This window comes from Callithrix jacchus, chromosome 8, assembly GCF_049354715.1.
Source record: "Callithrix jacchus isolate 240 chromosome 8, calJac240_pri, whole genome shotgun sequence".
Taxonomy (NCBI): domain Eukaryota; kingdom Metazoa; phylum Chordata; class Mammalia; order Primates; family Cebidae; genus Callithrix; species Callithrix jacchus.
The window spans coordinates 11,549,759-11,568,088 of record NC_133509.1 but is presented as its reverse complement, the minus strand read 5'-3'; the positions used below and the strand labels follow the sequence as shown (position 1 = coordinate 11,568,088).

Below are 18,330 nucleotides of genomic sequence, written 5' to 3'. Positions count from 1 at the left end.
CAACGCCAAGAGCACCTTGGTTTCCCACCAGCTCCGTTGCCAACACTTGGCTCAGGCCCCAGGAAGGGTGAACTGCCTAGATTCAACGTTGGTAATCCTCAAATACCTCCACAGGCCTCAGTCCAATCTCGCTGTAGGCTTGATCACCACCCCCTCCCCTAGACTAAGACCTAGCTTGGCGGGTTAAGCCACGACAGAAACTGACCCCAGGGCGGTAGATTACACTCGGTGACGCCCGACCCGGGACAGGGTCCCGCAGGATTCTCCTCACTTCTCGCCAGTGGCTTCTAAGGTCGACGGCGTCCCTGGCAGGGACCCCAGGAGTCGCAGCCCGAGTCCAGGACAAGGGGCATCGAGGAGGGATCCCACGGCTCTGCAGGATTCAGGCTGGGTTGCTTCAGCGCGCCCCGAGGTGGGTGTGGGTTTCTAGTGCGGCGGCCGGGCCAGGGCCCCGTGGTTTTCAAATGTGGGGGAAAACCGACTCAGACTCAGAGGCCGCACGCCCTAGTGACCTGTTGGGGAGGGAGGAGGTAGTCAGGACGACCCTGCCCGAGCCTCGAGGCTGCTACTCCGGTCCCCAGCCCTCGGGCTCGGAATAGGAGGTAGGGAAAGGTGTGAGGGGCACTGAGGTCGAGGGAGGAGCGGGAAGACCCGAAAGCCAGGTGTGTTGGGAGGAAGGTAGGCAACAGAACCTTCTTGGTCATTCGAGGCACCCCTCGCTAATGACCAGTAGGATGCCAACACTCCACCCCCCACCCTAAGTCCTATTCAGATAGTGACTGGGAGTGGGGAGTTGGAGATCCTAAGTCCCACCCTCTTGGCTGAGAGCCTGAGGCCAGAGAGGGGAAGTGATTTTCTCAAGGTCACTCAGCAGAACAGCGCTCAGCCAGGGCCAGAGCCCAGGTGTCTCCCAACCACTCCCCGCCGGCCATCATCTCCAGAACCCGGCCTCCGGCTCTGCGTTGGGGGTGGAGGAGAGGGCGGAGGAGGTCTGGGCGACTGGGTTTGGGGCAGAATGGGTGCGTTGGTCACCTCAAAACCCCAGATCAGGATACCAGGGGGGTCGATGGCCGGGAAACTTCGCACCAAGCGCGGGGCCGCCCAGGGACCGGGGCGCGGGGTGCCGGGCACTGGCTCCACCTCCTGCAAGCTGGAACCCGCAGCGCGCGGCCCCTTTAAGAAAGTTCTCTGGGCGAGTTCATCAAAGTTTAAAAACTTGCGGTGGAGAAGGGAGCCGGGGAAAAGGAGAGAGGGAGAGCGTTGACCCAAGCGAGAGAGAGGTGAAAGGCCCCGCCGGAGGCCGCCGCGCAGCGGCCCGGGCCCGGGCGAGCCCGCGGTGGGCGGCGGGGATTGGCTGCGCGTTCCCCCGGAGACCGCGCGGCGGGCGGGGGTGGGGGCTGGCCGGGCCCCAGCTGAGGCCGGTTCCGGCCCCCGCCCCCCGCCGCCGCCCGCCCCCTCCCCCGGCGCCCGCCCCCCGCCGCCGCCGCCGCCGCCACACTCGCCGGTCGCAGTGAAAAGGCGGAGGCGGCGGCCTCTCGGGCTCCCACTGCCTCCCCCTCCGCACCCCCTTCCCACCTCCCGCACCCGCCAAACTTGATGTGACCCCGGCCCGACGCGGCGGCTGCCCCTCTCACCGTCCCGCGGGCCTCCCGCCACCCGCCCCGCACCCGCACCCGCGAGCGCACCGCTCACCGCGCCCCTTCCCACTCCCCGCGGGGCCGGCGCGGCGCTCGCCCTAGCGTTCCTTCCCGCCGCCCCCTCCCCCGCACCATGAGCAACCCGAAGCCGGACAGCGAGCACGGCGGCGGCACCGGCACCGGCTCCGGAGCGGGCTCGGGCGGCGCCCTGGAGGAGGAGGTGGGTCTGTGGCCCCGGGACTTGCAGGGTGAAGCGCACGCCGAGGCGGGCGCGGGAGAGAGTGAGCGGGGCCTGCCGCGCCGCGCTGGGTCGGGGTGGCCAACGCTCCCGGCGCCTTCCCACCGCTGCCCGAGGCCCGGGGAGGAGCGGCCAGTGTTCGTGGGCGGGGGCGTGCGGCCTGGACTGTCCCGCCGGACGGGCATTGTCTCCCCGCCCTCCCGGGCTCGAGGTGGGCCGCGCGCCGGCCACGGTCCGGGCGTCCAGCGGTGGGCGAGCGGCGCCGCGTCCGTCCCACGCCTGCTACCAGCGCGCCCCTCGCTCCCTACCCCGGACTCCCTCATCGCCCTCCTCCGAGGCGCAGCTCCCGCGTGGCCGGTACCGCGTCTCGGCGGCACAGAGCTGAGAGGGACTAGCACGGCCCGCGGGCGGCACCCTCACTCCACGGCCCTTTCCACCCCGACCCCCCTCCCCATGACCTTGGGGGCCGGCCGGTCGGCACCTCGGTTCACGCGGGCTGTTGTCATGGGTGTGGGAGGGCTTTTTTCACAGTCCCAGAACCTGGGCTTTGGCGGAGGTGAGCCCACAAGTTAATTAGTTTGGAAGGACATGACTGAAGACACTCAGTTCCTCCTCCTCTCTCCGGGTTTGTCCTGGCAGCCAGGCCAGGACCCCAAAGCTGGCCTGAGTGGATCCTGCCAGGAGGGGCGACCACATCTCGTCCACTGGTCATGTGCGAAAGGGAGGGAGTGTGAGGCGGCTCCCTTGGAATCACCAGCAGCTGGGTGGCTCATGGATGGTGAGGAGGATGTCTGCGCGGGGTGGGGTGCTGGATAAAAGCCTCAAAGGTATCAGTGAATAGGGACGATGAGCTAGGCTGGCGGAGAGAACTGGAGTGGAAGGGGACAGGCTTCGCAGGGCCTCTGGCCTCTGCTGCGTCATTCCAGGGCTGAGAGACCCTTCCTGGCCTTCCCTCGAATGTTCTCGCCCAGGAAACCAAGGGCTGGTTATCCACCCTGGGCGCCCTTCCCCTTGGCCTGGGGGAGAAACCGCAGAGCCCGTGGTGTGGACTGGTGTTGCCTCCTCCCCTTTTGCTGGGGGGTTGGTGCAGGATGGCGCCGCTGACCCTCGGTTGGGCTGGGCTGGGCTTGGCTGGGCTGGGCTGGGCTGGGCTCAGCGCCGATAGCCCCCTCTAGGCAATTAAGAGGCCTACAGCCAGGCTCAGTCGGTAAGAATCTAGGTCTGGATCCCCACTTTCTGGGGGAAGGGGAAGGGAAGAATATACAACTCTGACGTCTGTCCGCTAATGGCTTGAGTGTGGTGGGGTTATTTGGGCTCCAGAATGCCTTGCCCTCCTTGGACCTTGATGCCAGCAGGCCCTTGGCTTTGGGGATCTTACCCCCATCCTGACTCCACCTGATTGTTCAGAATTTCCCCTGACAGTTGGGGAGGATGACAGGGTTCCTGGAGTGTTGGGGATTTCTGCTTGGCCCCCTGCCATGGGCTGAAATTGGGGGAGAGCATGTCTACTGTGAAGCTGGGTGGGGACCCAGAACCCCATTTCTGCTAAAGGATTGACTTCAGTGGGGGCTTCACACCGCCGAAGAGGCTGGGACTGAGCAGACTCTCAGACCCACTGCTATTGGGTGAGAAGGGTGAGCCATGTGGCCAGGCTAACTAAGTCTTGACAAAAGCATTTGAGGGTTAGTTTTCTAAGTACCTTTTCTGGGAAAGAGGGCAGAATCCTCAAAAAATGGAGTCCCTGCTATTCCTCCTTGAGGGTTGAGATGGCTTACCGTCCTGTGGTGGTTCACAGTCAGTGCACTTGCAAAAGGGCATGGTGGGCTCTCGTTTCGCAGAAGTACACAACTAAGGGTTTGGAGGGTCTCCTGGAGCCCACTATCTGTCTGGTTTGCTAAAGGAAAGTGGTGTTCCCCACGCCTTGGCCTAGTCTTTTGAATAGTGGGCCATGAACCCCTCTGCTGGTAGCTTTATCTTGGGTTGGTGGTGTAGGCTGGAACTGGAATCCTCCCTGTAGTTTAGATGCCCCCTAGGCAGTTTTGCAGCCACTAAGAGCCACACACCATCTGGAGAATAAGCGTTAGCTGTGGTGGTTTTCTCCCATGGCTGATTGAGGTGAACTCTTCCCAGTCAACTCTTGGAGGTTAGCTAGAGCAGGTCTAGAAAACCAAGGAATGCTGCTGCCCACCACAAGACCTCAGTTCCTAAGGGCGCTGCTGGGTCACTGAAGGAGGGAGTGGATTTTCGTGGTTCTGGAAGTTGTCAGTAGGGCTGCTTGTCTTGAACTGCTTTGGATAGCCTTGACTCTGCCTGCTTGCCTGCCTTACCCATAGGCTTTATCCATGTCATAAGCATTAAGTTCTCTTTCTGGATGCAGGGGTTAGGGATACAAGGGACAATTCTCAGCCTAGGAGGTAAGAAGGACTTGCCAGGAAGTGGTGGTATGTGAAATGCAATGGTAGATAAAATAAAGGGATATCATATCAGCACATGGTACCATGGTGCTCCTGAGAGATTAGAGGTCAGCCTTCTCTGAGATGTGGGTGAGTAGGAGGAGTGAGGTTAGACCTGTGGGGGTGGAAATGGCATTCCAGGAGGAGGGAGTCACATGTATAAGTGAGGGGGTAGGTTTGTGCAACCACATGGCTTGTTTGGGTAACTACCTGGAGTTTGCTGTATTGAAGCAATATATCAGGCAGTGCAGCCATAGGGAGAGTCTGGGATTAGGGCAGTAATGACTGTGGGACGAGAGGAAAATTGGCATTTTTCTGCCACTTGGGAAGATGTGTTGAAAGCTTTGATACCCTGTGAAAGCTAAGGAGGACAGCAGGGAATTAAGGGGAGAAGCTGAGTGTCCCTTCCAATCTAGAGGCTCTGCTGTACCGCAGGTGAGGCTTGGCTGGAGCTGGGGATCACGTGAGTTAATACAGTACATGAACCTGCCCAGGGTAGATTGTGTCAGTGCTGCCAAACTTCTGACCTAAACATGTCCTGTCTTAGTGATTCTCTAGGGATAACTGGGTAGTTACCGTGTCTCTGGGGAGGGGTAAATGTGATTTTTTTTTTTTTTTGAGCTAGAGTCTCCCTCTGTTGCTCAGGCTGGAGTGCAGTGACATGAACTACGATCACTGCAACCTCCTCCTCCTGGGTTCAAGTGATTCTCCCACCTCAGCCTCCTGACTATATTACAGACGCACCATCACACCCAGCTAATTTTTGTGTTTTTAGTAGAGGTGGGGTTTCACCATGTTGGCCATGCTGGTCTTGAACTTGTAATGTAACCTCAGGTGATCTGCCCACATCAGCCTCCCAATTATAGGCGGGAGCTACCACACCTGGCCTTGTTTTCTTTTTGAGACGGAGTCTCTGTTGACCAGGCTGGAGTGTAGTGGCACAATCTCGGGTCACTGCAACCTCCTCCCAGAGTCAAGTGGTTCTCTTTTTTATTTTTTTTTTTGAGACGGAGTTTCACACTTGTTACCCAGGCTGGAGTGCAATGGCGCGATCTCGGCTCACGGCAACCTCCGCCTCCTGGGTTCAGGCAATTCTTCTGCCTCAGCCTCCCGAGCAGCTGGGACTACAGGTACGCGCCACCATGCCCAGCTAATTTTTTGTATTTTTAGTAGAGAAGGGGTTTTACCATGTTGACCAGGATGGTCTCGATCTCTTGACCTCGTGATCCACCCACCTCAGCCTCCCAAAGTGCTAGGATTACAGGCGTGAGCCACAGCGCCCGGCCGGGTCAAGTGATTCTCTTGCCTCAGTCCCCTGAGTAGCCGGGATTACAGGTGCCCACCACCATACACGGCTAATTTTTATATTTTTAGTAGAGATGGGGTTTCAGCAGGCTGGTCTTGAACTTAATTTCTGACCTCAAGTGATCCACCCGTATTGGCCTCCCAAAGTGCTGAAATGACAGGCATGAGCCGCTGCACCTGGCCTGTGCATAGGGTTATATACACATTTTATAAAAGGGACTTGAACATCTGGAGATTTTGTTATCCAAGGGGGAATCCTGGATCCAATTCCCCTAAGATATTGAGGGGGACAGCTAACTGTACAAGGCAATACTAAGTTAAAATAATTTTTAAAAACCACTTTTTTGAGGTATGATTGTCATATATAAAGCTGTATGTTTAGTGTGTACAACTTGATAAGTTTAGAGATTAAGTTACAGTAATTTTTAACTGGGGGGCACCCCAGGAACGGGGAGAGTGGTATTTATACTATTGGGTTGAGGAAGAGTATAAGTTTCCAAGAGTTAAAAAAGTTTTTGCCTGCTTAATGGTAAGCTATAGAAAGTCAGGGGTAGGGTCCAAAGTGGCTCCCGCCGGAGGTCATGGCGCTCGCGAAGGCGAGGTCATCAGTTCAAGGCTAACCTCATAAGCTCAAACTGATTGGCAAAAAAAAAAAAGAAAGTCAGGGGTTAATGGCACCTAAGGGGCTACAGTTTGACCTGAGGGGCTTTGGCCCCTCCCTGCTCTCCCACTTCCTTCCAGTGTGGCTAGGACAGGGCTTTTTACAGGTCTGGTACCCGAGAGCCCGTCATGTGTCCTCAGAGGGGTGTCAGGAAGCAGCCAAGCCCTGGTACCACTGGGTGGCTAGCAATCAGCCCTCCCTGAGGTGTGGGTGAGCAGGTGCTTAGAACTGTGTGGATGAAACAGGAAGGGTATGGGGGGTGTCGGGTGCAGTACTCTAGATTAGTGTGAAGGAGTTCCTGGATCTGGTGTACGATTTGGGCGCCTCCTTTTTCTTCGATATCAATAGCATTTGAAAGCATCTGGGACATCTTGGTCTGCAGGCTTTTTTGAATAAGAGGGAAGGGTGGCTTCTCTGTTTCTGGGCACTCACCTAGGAGCAGGGCCAGGCAGCTTTGTAGTAGGAGGATCAGTTCCCTTCCGCCCTGGGAGTTATTGTGGATGTGTCCCCTCTGCCTAAGTAATCTAAGGGAGAGGCTGTACTAATAATGAACCTGTATGTTGTATTTATGCCAGGCATTGTTACACGCACTGTATCATTTTAACTCTTAATTTAATCTTTGTGAGAGCATTATGAAGTACTTACTGCACTATCACCATTTCAAAATGAGAAAAGTGAGGCACAGAGATGTTAAATAACTTTCATGTATCTGTTAAGTGGGGAGGTCGGGATTTGAACCCAGAGTTTGCTCTTAACCACAGAGTAGACCTACTATTGTGTTTTATATTAGAGTTTTTGGTGAGACTTGGAGGCAGGGGGAGAAAAGGTATCTGCAATTAAGGTTACTAATGGCTGAGTGTTGGGTGATGCCAAGTAGAAACCCAGAGACTGACTCTGGACTAGTTTCCTTTGGGCTGGTGGGGTCCCAAGACAGGTGATGGGAGCTGTCAGCCCCTGCCAGGAGGAGCCTTTTATCATGGATATTATTTAGAGTTGCCATTGCATGAAGATAATAAACCAAGCCAGTTAGGTTTTCTTTAAGTTCTTTTTTTTTTTTTAATATGTATTCTTACATTTCTTGTATATTTTTAATTTTTTTTTTTTTTTGAGAGAGTATCTTTCTCTTGTTGCTCAGGCTGGAGTGCAATGGTGCGATCTTGGCTCACTGCAACCTCTGCCTCCTGGGTTCAAGAGATTCTTCTGTCTCAGCCTTCTGAGTAGCTGGGATTATAGGCACTTGCCACTACACCCAGCTAATTTTTGTATTTTTAGTAGAGATGAGGTTTTACCATCTTGACCTGGCTGGTCTTGAACTCCTGACCTTGTGATCCACCCTCCTCAGCCTCCCACAGTGCTGGGATTACAGGCGGGAGCCACTGTACCTGGCCTGTGTGTGTGTGTGTGTTGAGACAGTCTCACTCTATCCGCCTCTGCCTTTCTGGGTTCAAGAGATTCTCCTGCCTCAGCCTCCTGAGTAGCTGGGATAACAGGTATGCACCATCACACCTGGCTAATATTTGTATTTTTTTTTTTTTAGTAGAGATGGGGTTTCACCATGTTGGTCAGGCTGGTCTTGAACTCCCGACATTGTGATTTGCCCACCTCGGCCTCCCACAGCGTTGGGATTACCAGTGTGAGCTACCACCCCCAGCCTTAAATTTTTGTTTTTTTTAAAGACGGGGTCTCGTTGCCCAGGCTGGAGTGCAGTGACATGATCATAGGTCACTGCAGCCTTGATCTCCTGGGCTCAAAAGATCTTCCCACCTCAGCCACCCAAGTAGGTGGGACTACAAGCACCATGCCCAGCTAACTTTTTTTTTTTTCAAGACAGAGTCTCGCTTTGTTGCCCAGGCTGGAGTGCAGTGATGCAGTCTTGGCTCACTGCAACCTCTGCCTCTCAGGTTCAAGTGATTCTCCTGCCTCAGCCTCCCCAGTAGCCGGGATTATAGGTGCAAGGTGGCTAAGTTTTGTATTATTAGTGGAGATGAGGTTTCATCATGTTGGCGGGCTGGTCTTGAACTCCTGACCTTAGGTCGTCTGTCTGCCTCTACCTCCTAAAGTGCTGGGATTACGGGTGTGAGTCACCGCATCCGCCCCCAACTAATATTTTGTAGCGACGGGGACTGCTTTGCTGCCCAGGCTGGTCTTGAAGTTCAGGCCTCAAGTGATTGTCCCGCCTTGCCTCCCAAAGTGCTGGGATTACAGATGTGAGTTGCCACGCCCAAGCGGTCTTATTTTAAATTCACACTTACTTATTTTAAATTTGCGCTATAAATGGCACACTCACTTATTTCCTGTACCTGGAGGTGACCACTTTCACACACTCCTCCCCTACCCATTGCTTTGAGCATTTTTTTTTCCGGAGTCTCGCTCTGTAGCCCAGGCTGGAATGCAGTGGCATGATCTCGGCTCACTGCAACCTCTGCCTCCCGGGTCCGGGTTTAAGCAGTTCTACTGCCTCAGCTTCTTGAGTAGCTAGGATTACAGGCATGTGCCACCATGCCCAGCTAATTTTTGTATTTTTAGTAGGGATGGGATTTCACCATGTTGGCCAAGCTTGTCTTGAACTCCTGACCTTGTGATCTACCCGCCTTGGCTTCCCAAAGTGCTGGGATTACAGGCATGAGCCACCATGCCTGGCCTGCTTTGAGCATTTTAAAGAGCCATTTGCCTGATATTTTCCTTATCCCTTCCTTTTTCACATATGGGCAGCCTGTTTAGTCTGCCCCAGAGAGAACCAGCCTCTAAATCCCACTCAAGGAGGCCAGCCAGGCACATTGGCTCATGCCTGGAATCCCCTATATTTTGGGAGGCCAAGGCAGGAGGATCACCTGAGTTCAAGGAGTGATCTCACTGAGCCCAGGAGTTCAAGACCAGCCTGGGCAACATGGCGAAACCTCATCTCTACAAAAAATAGAAAAAATTAGCTGGGAGTGGTGGTGCACACCTGTAGTCCCCGCTGCTTAGGAGGCTGAGGTGGGAGAATGGCTTCTTGAACCCAGAAGGCAGGGGTTGTAGTGAGCTGAGATTGTGCCGCTGCATTCCAGTCTGGGTGACAGAGCGAGACCTTGTCTCAAAAGAAAAAAAAAAAAATCCCACTCAAGGCTTGGACATGCTGGCTTCCTGTCCTCCCCATGTCCGGAGTGGGACTGGCAAGCACTGTAAGTAGAGGAAGCCATGGGTCATGGATGCTTGGGTTTCATGCTCTCAACTCTTTTATCTCCCGGGGGGCCTCAGGACAGTCCTGCGAGCTGGAGGCGGGGTGAGTCTTGCCTGCCCTAAGTGCTGAGCTCCTGGTTGAAGACCCAGAACTGAACTACAGTGCTGGGTTCTGGCTGTGCTTTGGCATTGGTTATGGACATCTGGTGTCATGTCACTTCCTCTGTCATCCTCCTATGGCTGCCCCAGGAGGATCCACATGCCTCTGGCAAAGCCATGAGGCAGCGGGGCATAACCTGTCCCCTACACTTCAAAAACCATGCTGCCTAGGGCACAGTGGCACATGCCTGTAGTCTCGGCCACTCAAGAGGTTGAGATGGGAGGATCCCTTGAGCCCTGGGGAAGTCGAGGCTGCAATGAGCCACATTCCTATCACTGCACTTTAGCCTAGGCGATAGAGCGAGAGACCCAGTCTAAAAAAAAAGGCCGGGCGCGGTGGCTCACGCCTGTAATCCCAGCACTTTGAGAGGCTGAGGCGGGTGGATCACGAGGTCAAGAGATCGAGACCATCCTGGTCAACATGGTGAAAGCCCGTCTCTACTAAAAATACAAAAAATTAGCTGGGCATGGTGGCACGTGCCTGCAATCCCAGCTACTCAGGAGGCTGAGGCAGGAGAATTGCCTGAACCCAGGAGGCGGAAGTTGCAGTGAGCTGAGATTGCGCCATTGCACTCTAGCCTGGGTAACGAGCGAAAACTCCGTCTCAAAAAAAAAAAAAAAAAAAAGAAAAGAATAAGAAAAAGAAACTCAGTGGCTCACACCTGTAATCCCAGCACTTTGGGAGGCTGAGATGGGTGGATCACTTGAGCCCAGGAGTTTGAGACGGACCTGGGCAATGTGATAAAACTTGGTCTCTACTAAAAATATAAAAATTAGCCAGGTGTGGAAGTGCACGCCTGTAATCGCAGCTACTCAGGAGGCTGAGGCAGAAAAATTGCTTACACTTAGGAGGCAGAGGTTGCAGTGAGCCAAGGCAACAGAATGAGACGTGGTCTCAAAAAAACAAAAACAAACATGACACCATGAAGTGGGAACTGTGGGCAGCCCTTGAGGCTTCACATGCCAGGACACGTCCATCGTCTGCCCGGGCACCGCATGGCCTCGTATTCTGCTTCTTCCCATGTTCCACCCTTTGGTGGAGAGAGTACAGTTACCTCTTTTTTATTTTTATTTTTTTCGGGCATTGTGACTCAGTGGTATAGAGAGAGTACTGTTACCTCTGATATGTGCCAACACTAGCCAGGTGGCAGGATTGTTGGACCCGCCCTTCCTGAAGAGTGCAACGGTGGCTGTATCAGCGTGGAAGGCCTCTGGAGTGCAGCAGGGGCTGGGCATAGTGGGAGCATTTGCCTAAACCCATCTGCCTTGCTTGTCAGTCACTCATGGCCAACTGAGCAGAGGCTCTCGACTGTCACAAGCTATCAAGGCTGCCTCCAACCTCCAGGGAGGACGGGCACAGCCTGGTCTGGGCTGGACCCGGCCGTGGTGGAAGTCTGGAATGCTTAGTCCTTCTCTGTGGTTAACCAACCTCCCCCTCCACAACTATCTTAAGTTTTTAGTGCAGATGGGGGCAGGAAGGGGAGTTAGGACAGGATACTGGCATGGGAGCTGAGACAATTTTTTTAACAACTATTGACGCAAAGGCTCTGTGCACCCTCCTCCAGCTTTTGCCCAGACTGGTCCCTATTCTTTTTTTTTTTCATTCTGAGACAGATCTTGCTTGGTTGCCCAGGCTGGAGTATAGTGGCATGATTACGGCTCACTGTAGCCTTGAGCTCCTGGGCTCAAGCGATCCTCCAGCTTTAGCCTCCTGAGTAGCTGAGACCACCAGTGCACACCACCATGTCTGGCTAATTTCTTGACTTTTTGTAGAGATGAGGTCTTGCTGTGTTGGCCAGGCTGATCTTGAGCTCCTAGGCTCAAGTGATCTTCCCACCTCAGCCTCCCAAAGTGCTAGGCCGATAGGTGTGAGCCACCGTGCCAGCCTGGCTCTTGTTCTTGATGTAGTCATGGCCATATCCAGGCACAGCTTGGGATGGAGGGTCCTATTGTGTTTGTGGCAGGGAGCTCCAAACCAGAATGCAGGTTCCAGAAGTAGTTCTTCCTCTGAACAGAAACCCTCTCCTGACAGGAGCATCATGTTAAGAAACCTCTCTCCTGTCAGGTTTCATTTGCCTCCGTCAATTGATGGGCCAGATGTGGTGGGCTCGGGGCTGTGTGTTCATGCCAGCATAGCATCATGTGGTTTAAGGATTGGAGGTATTATTTAGGAGCTGGCAGGAAGGGGTGGAGGGGTCCTCTGGCCCGAAGCCTTGAATCTAGTCCCTTTCTGTGGGATGTTGCGTGGCAGTGGTGTTAACGGCAGCCCTTGCCAGGCACACAGGCAGGCAGTAGGTCTGTGTTAGCTGCCACACAGCACGAAGAGGGCTGCAGGAGGTTGGGCCTGGGAGGCTTCCATGCTGGGGTGCCTAGTGAACCTTGCCTCTGAAAGCCAAGTCCTGGCCCCTGGCTCTGTCTGGAGCCTGATGGAAAGCAGGCTTCAGCCAGCCTGCCCTGACCCCAAGTGTGCAAGGATAGCTCATTCTGTTTGGTCTAGTTTGAACCCCCCCCCCCCACTTTTTTTTAAGACGAGTCTCACTCTGTTGCCCAGGCAAGAGTACAATGACGTGAACTTGCCTCGCTGCAACCTCCACCCCCCAGGTTCAAGCGATTCTTCTGCCTCAGCCTCCTGAGTAGCTGGGATTACAGGTGTGTGCCACCATGCCCGGCTAATTTTTTTTTGTGTGTGTGTGTGTGTGTGTTTTTTTTTTTTAATCAGAATTGGGTCAAGGCTGTACCAGCACCAGTTTCAGAAGGTGGTTAAGGGGTTAGAAGAGAGGACAATGAGCAGTGTGGGGTAATTGTCCAAGTATTTCTTTTTTTTTTTTTTTGAGAAAGAAAAAGAGGGAAAAAGAGAAAAAAAGGGAAAAAGAAATATTACTTCATTCCTAAAATGGGTATCAATAATGGCCGATCAATATTTTGTGTGTTTAAAGTGGATAATGTATATTTTGTGTGTTTAAAATGGAGAGCTCTATTGAGTTTATTTGTTCTGGCTCTGAGTTCAAGTCCTGGATATCGTTATCAATTTTCTGTCTTGTTGAATCTAAATCTCATTATGGGTCTTATGTGTCTGGGTGTTAAGATCTCTTATTATTACATTAATCCTTTTACCCTTGTATCCTTGTGGCTTTGAAATCTATTTTATTAATTGTGAGAATGGCAACTCCTGCTTTTTATTTATTTATTTTTGCTCTCTGTTTAATTGGTAAGTTTTTTCCCAACCCTTTATTTTGAGTCTTTGTGTATCTTTAGATATACCGTTAGATTTTGTCTGTATCTTTTGATTGGGGGATTTAATCGATTTAAATTTAGGGTTACTACCATTTGATATTAACTGGCTATTTTATCCTTTTGTTGATGTAAATCCTTCTTTATGTTAATGCTCTTTACTTTTTGGTGTATTTTTAGAAAGGCTTATACTGATTGTTCCTTTCTATGTATAATGCTTCTTTTAGAAGTTCTTGTAAAGCAGGCCTGGTGGTAATAAAATAAAATCTCTGAGTACTTGCTTGTTCCTAAAAGATTTTATTTTTCCTTCAATTGTGAAGCTTAAATTGGCAGGATATGAAATTCTGGGCTGAAAGTTCTGTTCTTTAAGTATATTGAATATTGGCCCCCACTCTCTTCTAGCTTGTAGGGTTTCCGCTGAGAGATCTGCTGTAAGCCTAATAGGCTTCCCTTTATGGGTAACCTGCTCTTTCCCTCTGGCTGCCCTTAATATTTTCTCCTTCGTTTCGATCCTGGTGAATCTAATGATTATGTGCCTTGGGGTTGGTCTTCTTGAGGAATATCTTTGTGGTGGTCTCTGTATTGCCTGGGGTTGAATAGTGTCCTGCTTTGCTAAATTAGGAAAATTTTCCTGGATAATGTCCTGAAGAATATTTTCCAACTTGAATTCATTCTCTCCATCATATTCAGGTACACCAATCAAACGTATATTAGGTCTTTTCACATAGTCCCATATTTCTTGGAGACTTTGCTCATTCCTTTTTATCCTTTTTTCTCTATTCTTGTCTTGTTTTATTTCATTGAGTTGGTCTTCAACCTCTGATATCCTGTCTTCTGCTTGATCCATTCGGCTATTTAAGCTTGTACATGTTTCACTGAGTTCTCGTGTTGTATTTTTCAACTCCATAAGTTCATTTGTATTCCTCTCTATATTGTCTATTCTTTTCATCATTTCATCGAACCTTTTTTCAAAGTTCTTAGTTTCTTTACATTGGGTTAGAACAAGTTCCTTTAACTCCCAGAAGTTTCTCATCATCCACCTTTTAAAGCCTATTTCAGATAATGGAACACAGTCCTTTTCCATCAGGGCTTGTTCGGTTGCTGATGAGTCCTTTTCCATCAGGGCTTGTTCTGCTCCTGGTAAATCCTTTTCCATCAGGGCTTGTTCCGTTGCTGATGGGTTCTGATTTTGAGTATACTCGGCCTTCTTAGGCTGTTTTTTTCCCTTCATTGTAGATGAACCGCCTTTCTAATTAGGTTTCTGAGTTGACGTCCGACTTATTGATTCCCAGTGCTGGGATCCGAGCAACCCACTGTGGCGGCCTAAATAGCAGCGATAAGACTGATGGTGCTCTTCTGCCCGGGAATCTCTTGTCTGGCTTCCCTCTTGAGTCCGCAACAAGCGGCTCTGACTTCCCGGAGCTCCAAACTCCAGTCAGTAGGGGAAGCAGTCCCGTTTGCTCTGCATGAAGAGCTGCTGCGCCGAGGCGCCGGCAAAACCACTGCGGCGGCCACAAGAGTTGCGCTGGCGACCCGTGGGGCTCCTCCACTGGGAATCGGCTGATCCGTGAGTGACGAAAATTTGTCTAAAAATGTGGCGTCGTCTCATTCTCTGAGCTTTCACTGGGAGCTACAATCCTGAGCTGTTAGTGATCAGCCATCTTGGGTCGGTCTCATTTTTTGTGTTTTTTTTTAGTAGAAATGTGGTTTCACCATGTTGGTAAGGCTGGTCTCGAGCTTGACCTCGTGATCCGCCCACCTCGGCCTCCCAAAGTGCTGGGATTACAGGCGTGAGCCACCGAGCCCAGCCAAAACAATCTTTTTTTTTTTGAGATGGAGTTTCGCTCTTGTTACCCAGGCTGGAGTGCAATGGCGCGATCTTGGCTCACCGCAACCTTCGCCTCCTGGGTTCAGGCAATTCTCCTGCCTCAGCCTCCTCAGTAGCTGGGATTACAGACGTGCCACCGTGCCCAGCTAATTTTTTGTATTTTTAGTAGAGATGGGGTTTCACCATGTTGACCAGGATGGTCTCCATCTCTTGACCTCGTAATTCACCCGCCTTGGCCTCCCAAAGTGCTGGGATTACAGGCTTGAACCACCGCACCCAGCCCTTGAGACATCTTGCACTGTTGTTCAGGCTGGAGTGTGGTGACGCAATCTTGGCTCATTGTGACCGCTGCCTCCTGGGTTCAAGTGATTCTCCTTCCTCAGCCTCCTCAGTAGTGGCACTACAGGTGCCCGCCACCACACCCGGCTATTTTTTGTATTTTTAGTAGAGATGGGGTTTCACTGTGTTGGCCAGGCTGGTCTCAAACTTCTGACCTCAGGTGATCCACCCGCCTTGGCCTCCCAAAGTGCTGGGATTACAGGCGTGAGCCACGGCCTGTTTGGTCTAGTTCTCTAAATGAGGTGTAGGTCAGGTGCAACAGGCTGTGACCAGGTGTGTTCCCAAGACATTAAGCCCTCTCTTCCTGGGGCTGGAAGTGGCTTGGAGAATGGGGTCTGAAGCCTTCTTATACATGCCCAGCCCTATCTCTCCTTTCAGAGAACTTTTCACCCTGGCTTAGTTCCCCCTAGTTTCTGTTCCCCCAACCCCTACACACACACAGTTGGAAGTCTAGGACACATTGCACCTTATGGGAAAGAGCCCCAAACTTTTCAGGCAACTTGGACTTGAGTCTCAGCTCTGCCACTGACCAGCCAGGCACCCGATCCCTGAACTGATTTTTCTATCTGGAAATCAGTAGAGGAACTGATTCCTTTCTATAAAGTGAGGACGCTATACTTCTTCTGCCTGTTGCTCAAAGGACTATGAGCTTCGCATGCTGATGGTTTGTGTAAAGGAAAGAAACTACAAGGTGCAGTCCAGGATGGGGCCTTAGAGCCAAGCCCCGATAATAAGGGAGTTGGGGCTGGAATTAGGACAGCAGTGGCAGGCAGAATAACGGAGCCCACCTGAACCTGAGACTTTTTCGTACTCGGTCAGGCTGTGTCGATACTGGTAAACCCTGGGGCCGAGTGTCCTCTAGGTGAGGGCTGCTTGGAAGGGGATCTGGGCAGCACCCTTGCCTGGGTAGCTGTGCTGCCGCCGTGCTCCTTGCAGGAAGCATGGGAAACATGTTGTGGAGTGTGTGGATCTAGGTTCACATCCACTGTCTGGCTGTGTGCTGCTTGCTCTCTTCCCCTGTGTCCTTGTTCAGAGCCTTATAAGTCCTGGGTCTGCGGGCCGTGTCCCCACATTCCATCTACCTCTCGTCAAGTGGTCACACTCGGAGGGCCTTCTTTCCTCTGGGAGGCATAAGAGAGACCTGCTGGTGCCAAGCCTAAGCCCGGGACCCAGGTGAGACCAAGTCCCCAAAACACTCCCACCCCCACCCACCACAGCAACCAAGACCACACGGAGAGTGTGACTGTCCGGAGGTTTCTGTTTGGCAGCCCCTGCATTGGCTCTGCAGAGACCACCCTCAAGCTCCCAGGCTCAGCTTGGCCTAGGGTGCAGAGCTGGCTTCTGACTTCCGGCTCTCTCCCCTTCTCTTCTCTGTTCACACCACTCCTTTGCCTTCCTGTTGGCAGGAGTCACGGAAGCTCTGAACAGATGGAGGACAGTGGCTGAGGCTTATCCAAGACTCCGTCACACTCCTACTGCCCTTTAAAATGCCTGGTGTCATAGAGTGTCGGTGTGTGACAGGACCTGAGGCAAGTCTACTGTTGTGTAGCTGAGGCTGAGCAGGGAAGGCCACCAAACCACCTGCCGTGGCTGGTGACAGGGCTGAGGTTTCAACCCACGCTTCCTGGTGTTGTTTTGAGGTTCTTTGTCTTTTAAAAAAATTTTTTTGGAGACGAGTTCTCACTTTGTTGCCCAAGCAATGGGGTGATCCAGCTCATTGCAACCTCTGCCCTCCAAGTTCAAGCAATTCTCCTGTCTCCGCCTCCTGAGTAGCTGGAATTACAGGGAGGCACCCGGCTATTTATTTATTTATTTTTTAAATAGAGACAGGGTTTCACCATGTTGGCCAGGCTGGTCTCAAACTCCTGACCTCAGGTGATCCACCCGCCTCGGCCTCCCAAAGTGCTGGGATTACAGGTGTGAGCCACCACTCCCAGCTCAGTTCTTTGTCTTTTGTTTGAAATCTGGTCAGCGGGTGTATTCTGAGCCAGGAGCTTGAGTGGGGTATCCTGACTCTCAGTGGGCTTTCTTTCCCTTGGGGTGCCAGATTGGATCTGGGTACAGTGGGGACGGGAGCAAATTCTAAAAACTTAGATAATAAGTCATAAACTTAGAAATGTAGGCTGCAGCTCAGACGCTCCATGGTCTGGGCTGGTAGGGATAGCTAGGCCCTTCTCCAGCCACCCACCCCTCACCTCCCCACAGCTAATGGGGCACCTAGATCTGCTCACACTCAGCTGTGGGGAGTTGGCAGTCAGTGAGTCTTGTTGTTGACCTGTAACCATGCGGAACTCAACCATGGCATCATCAGGTGGGACCACCCCCCGCCCCTGCCACTGCCACCATCACACCTACCCCAACCTTTTGCAAGACACTGTGTCTGTCCTATTTGGTCATGAGCTGAAGACCAGGCCAGGCATGGTGACTCGTGCCTGTAATCCCAGCACTTTGGGATTACAGGTGTGAGTCACTTTGGGATTGCAGAAGGATTACTTGAGCCCAGGAATTTGAGATCAGCTTGGGCAACATGGTGAGACCCCACCTCTACACAAAATTAAAAAATTAGTTGGGGGGCTGGGGGCAGTGGCTCATGCCTGTAATCCCAGCGCTTTGGGAGGCTGAGGTGGAAAGATCACTTGAGGTCAGGATTTCAAGACCAGCCTGGCCAACATGGTGAAACCCATCTCTACTAAAAATACAAAAATTAATTGGGCATGGTGGTGGGCACCTGTAATCCCAGCTAGTTGGGAGGCTGAGGCAGGAGAATTGCTTGAACCCAGGAGGCAGAGGTTGCAATGAGCCGAGATCATGCCATTGCACTCCAACCTGGGCGACAGAGCAAGACTCCATCTCAAAAAAAAGAAAAAGTTAGCCGGCTTTGTGGTATGCACCTGTGGTCTCAGTTACTCAGCAGATTGAGGGGAGAGAGGATCACTTGAGCCCAGGAGATCGATGCTGCATGAGCTATGTTTGCGCCACTGCACTCCAGCCTGAGTGACAGGGTAAGACCCTGTATCAAAAAAAAAAAAAAACCTGAAGGCCACTTGGTCCTGGGTACCTCGGCTGGCCCCACTGGGCCTGAGTGGGTTGGTGTGAGATCGGGGTCTGCAAAAGAGCATTGACTGTGAGCCGGGCACATGGGGACACAGGCTGTGTCTGACATGCTTGGTAGCTGCGAGCAACTTGCTCGACCTCTAGGCCCTGGTTTCCTCGTCTAAAAATAAGGTTTCTTCCAGCTCAGATGTTCTGTATTTGGGTTGCTGCTGAGGGCTGGGAGTTGGGGAAGGATGTGGGAGGGGCTTGTAAGAGTCTTGTTTTTC

The 18,330-nt window shown here is 52.3% G+C and overlaps 1 protein-coding gene across 5 annotated transcripts in view; it reads left to right on the top strand.

Annotated features, from left to right (window-relative positions):
• The first annotated feature begins 1,494 nt into the window (after positions 1–1,494).
• RBPMS2 (RNA binding protein, mRNA processing factor 2) overlaps positions 1,495–18,330 on the top strand; it is a 40,382-nt gene continuing 23,546 nt past the window's right edge. For 4 of the 5 annotated variants that reach the window (XM_035258842.3, XM_078333349.1, XM_078333347.1 and 1 more), the window contains exon 1: positions 1,495–1,857. In XM_035258842.3, the coding sequence (XP_035114733.1) occupies positions 1,771–1,857 (87 nt within the window). In that variant the 5' untranslated portion in view covers positions 1,495–1,770. Of the gene's footprint in view, positions 1,858–2,359; positions 2,654–18,330 lie in introns of those variants that run through there. The other variant, XM_078333350.1, reaches the window with a different exon arrangement.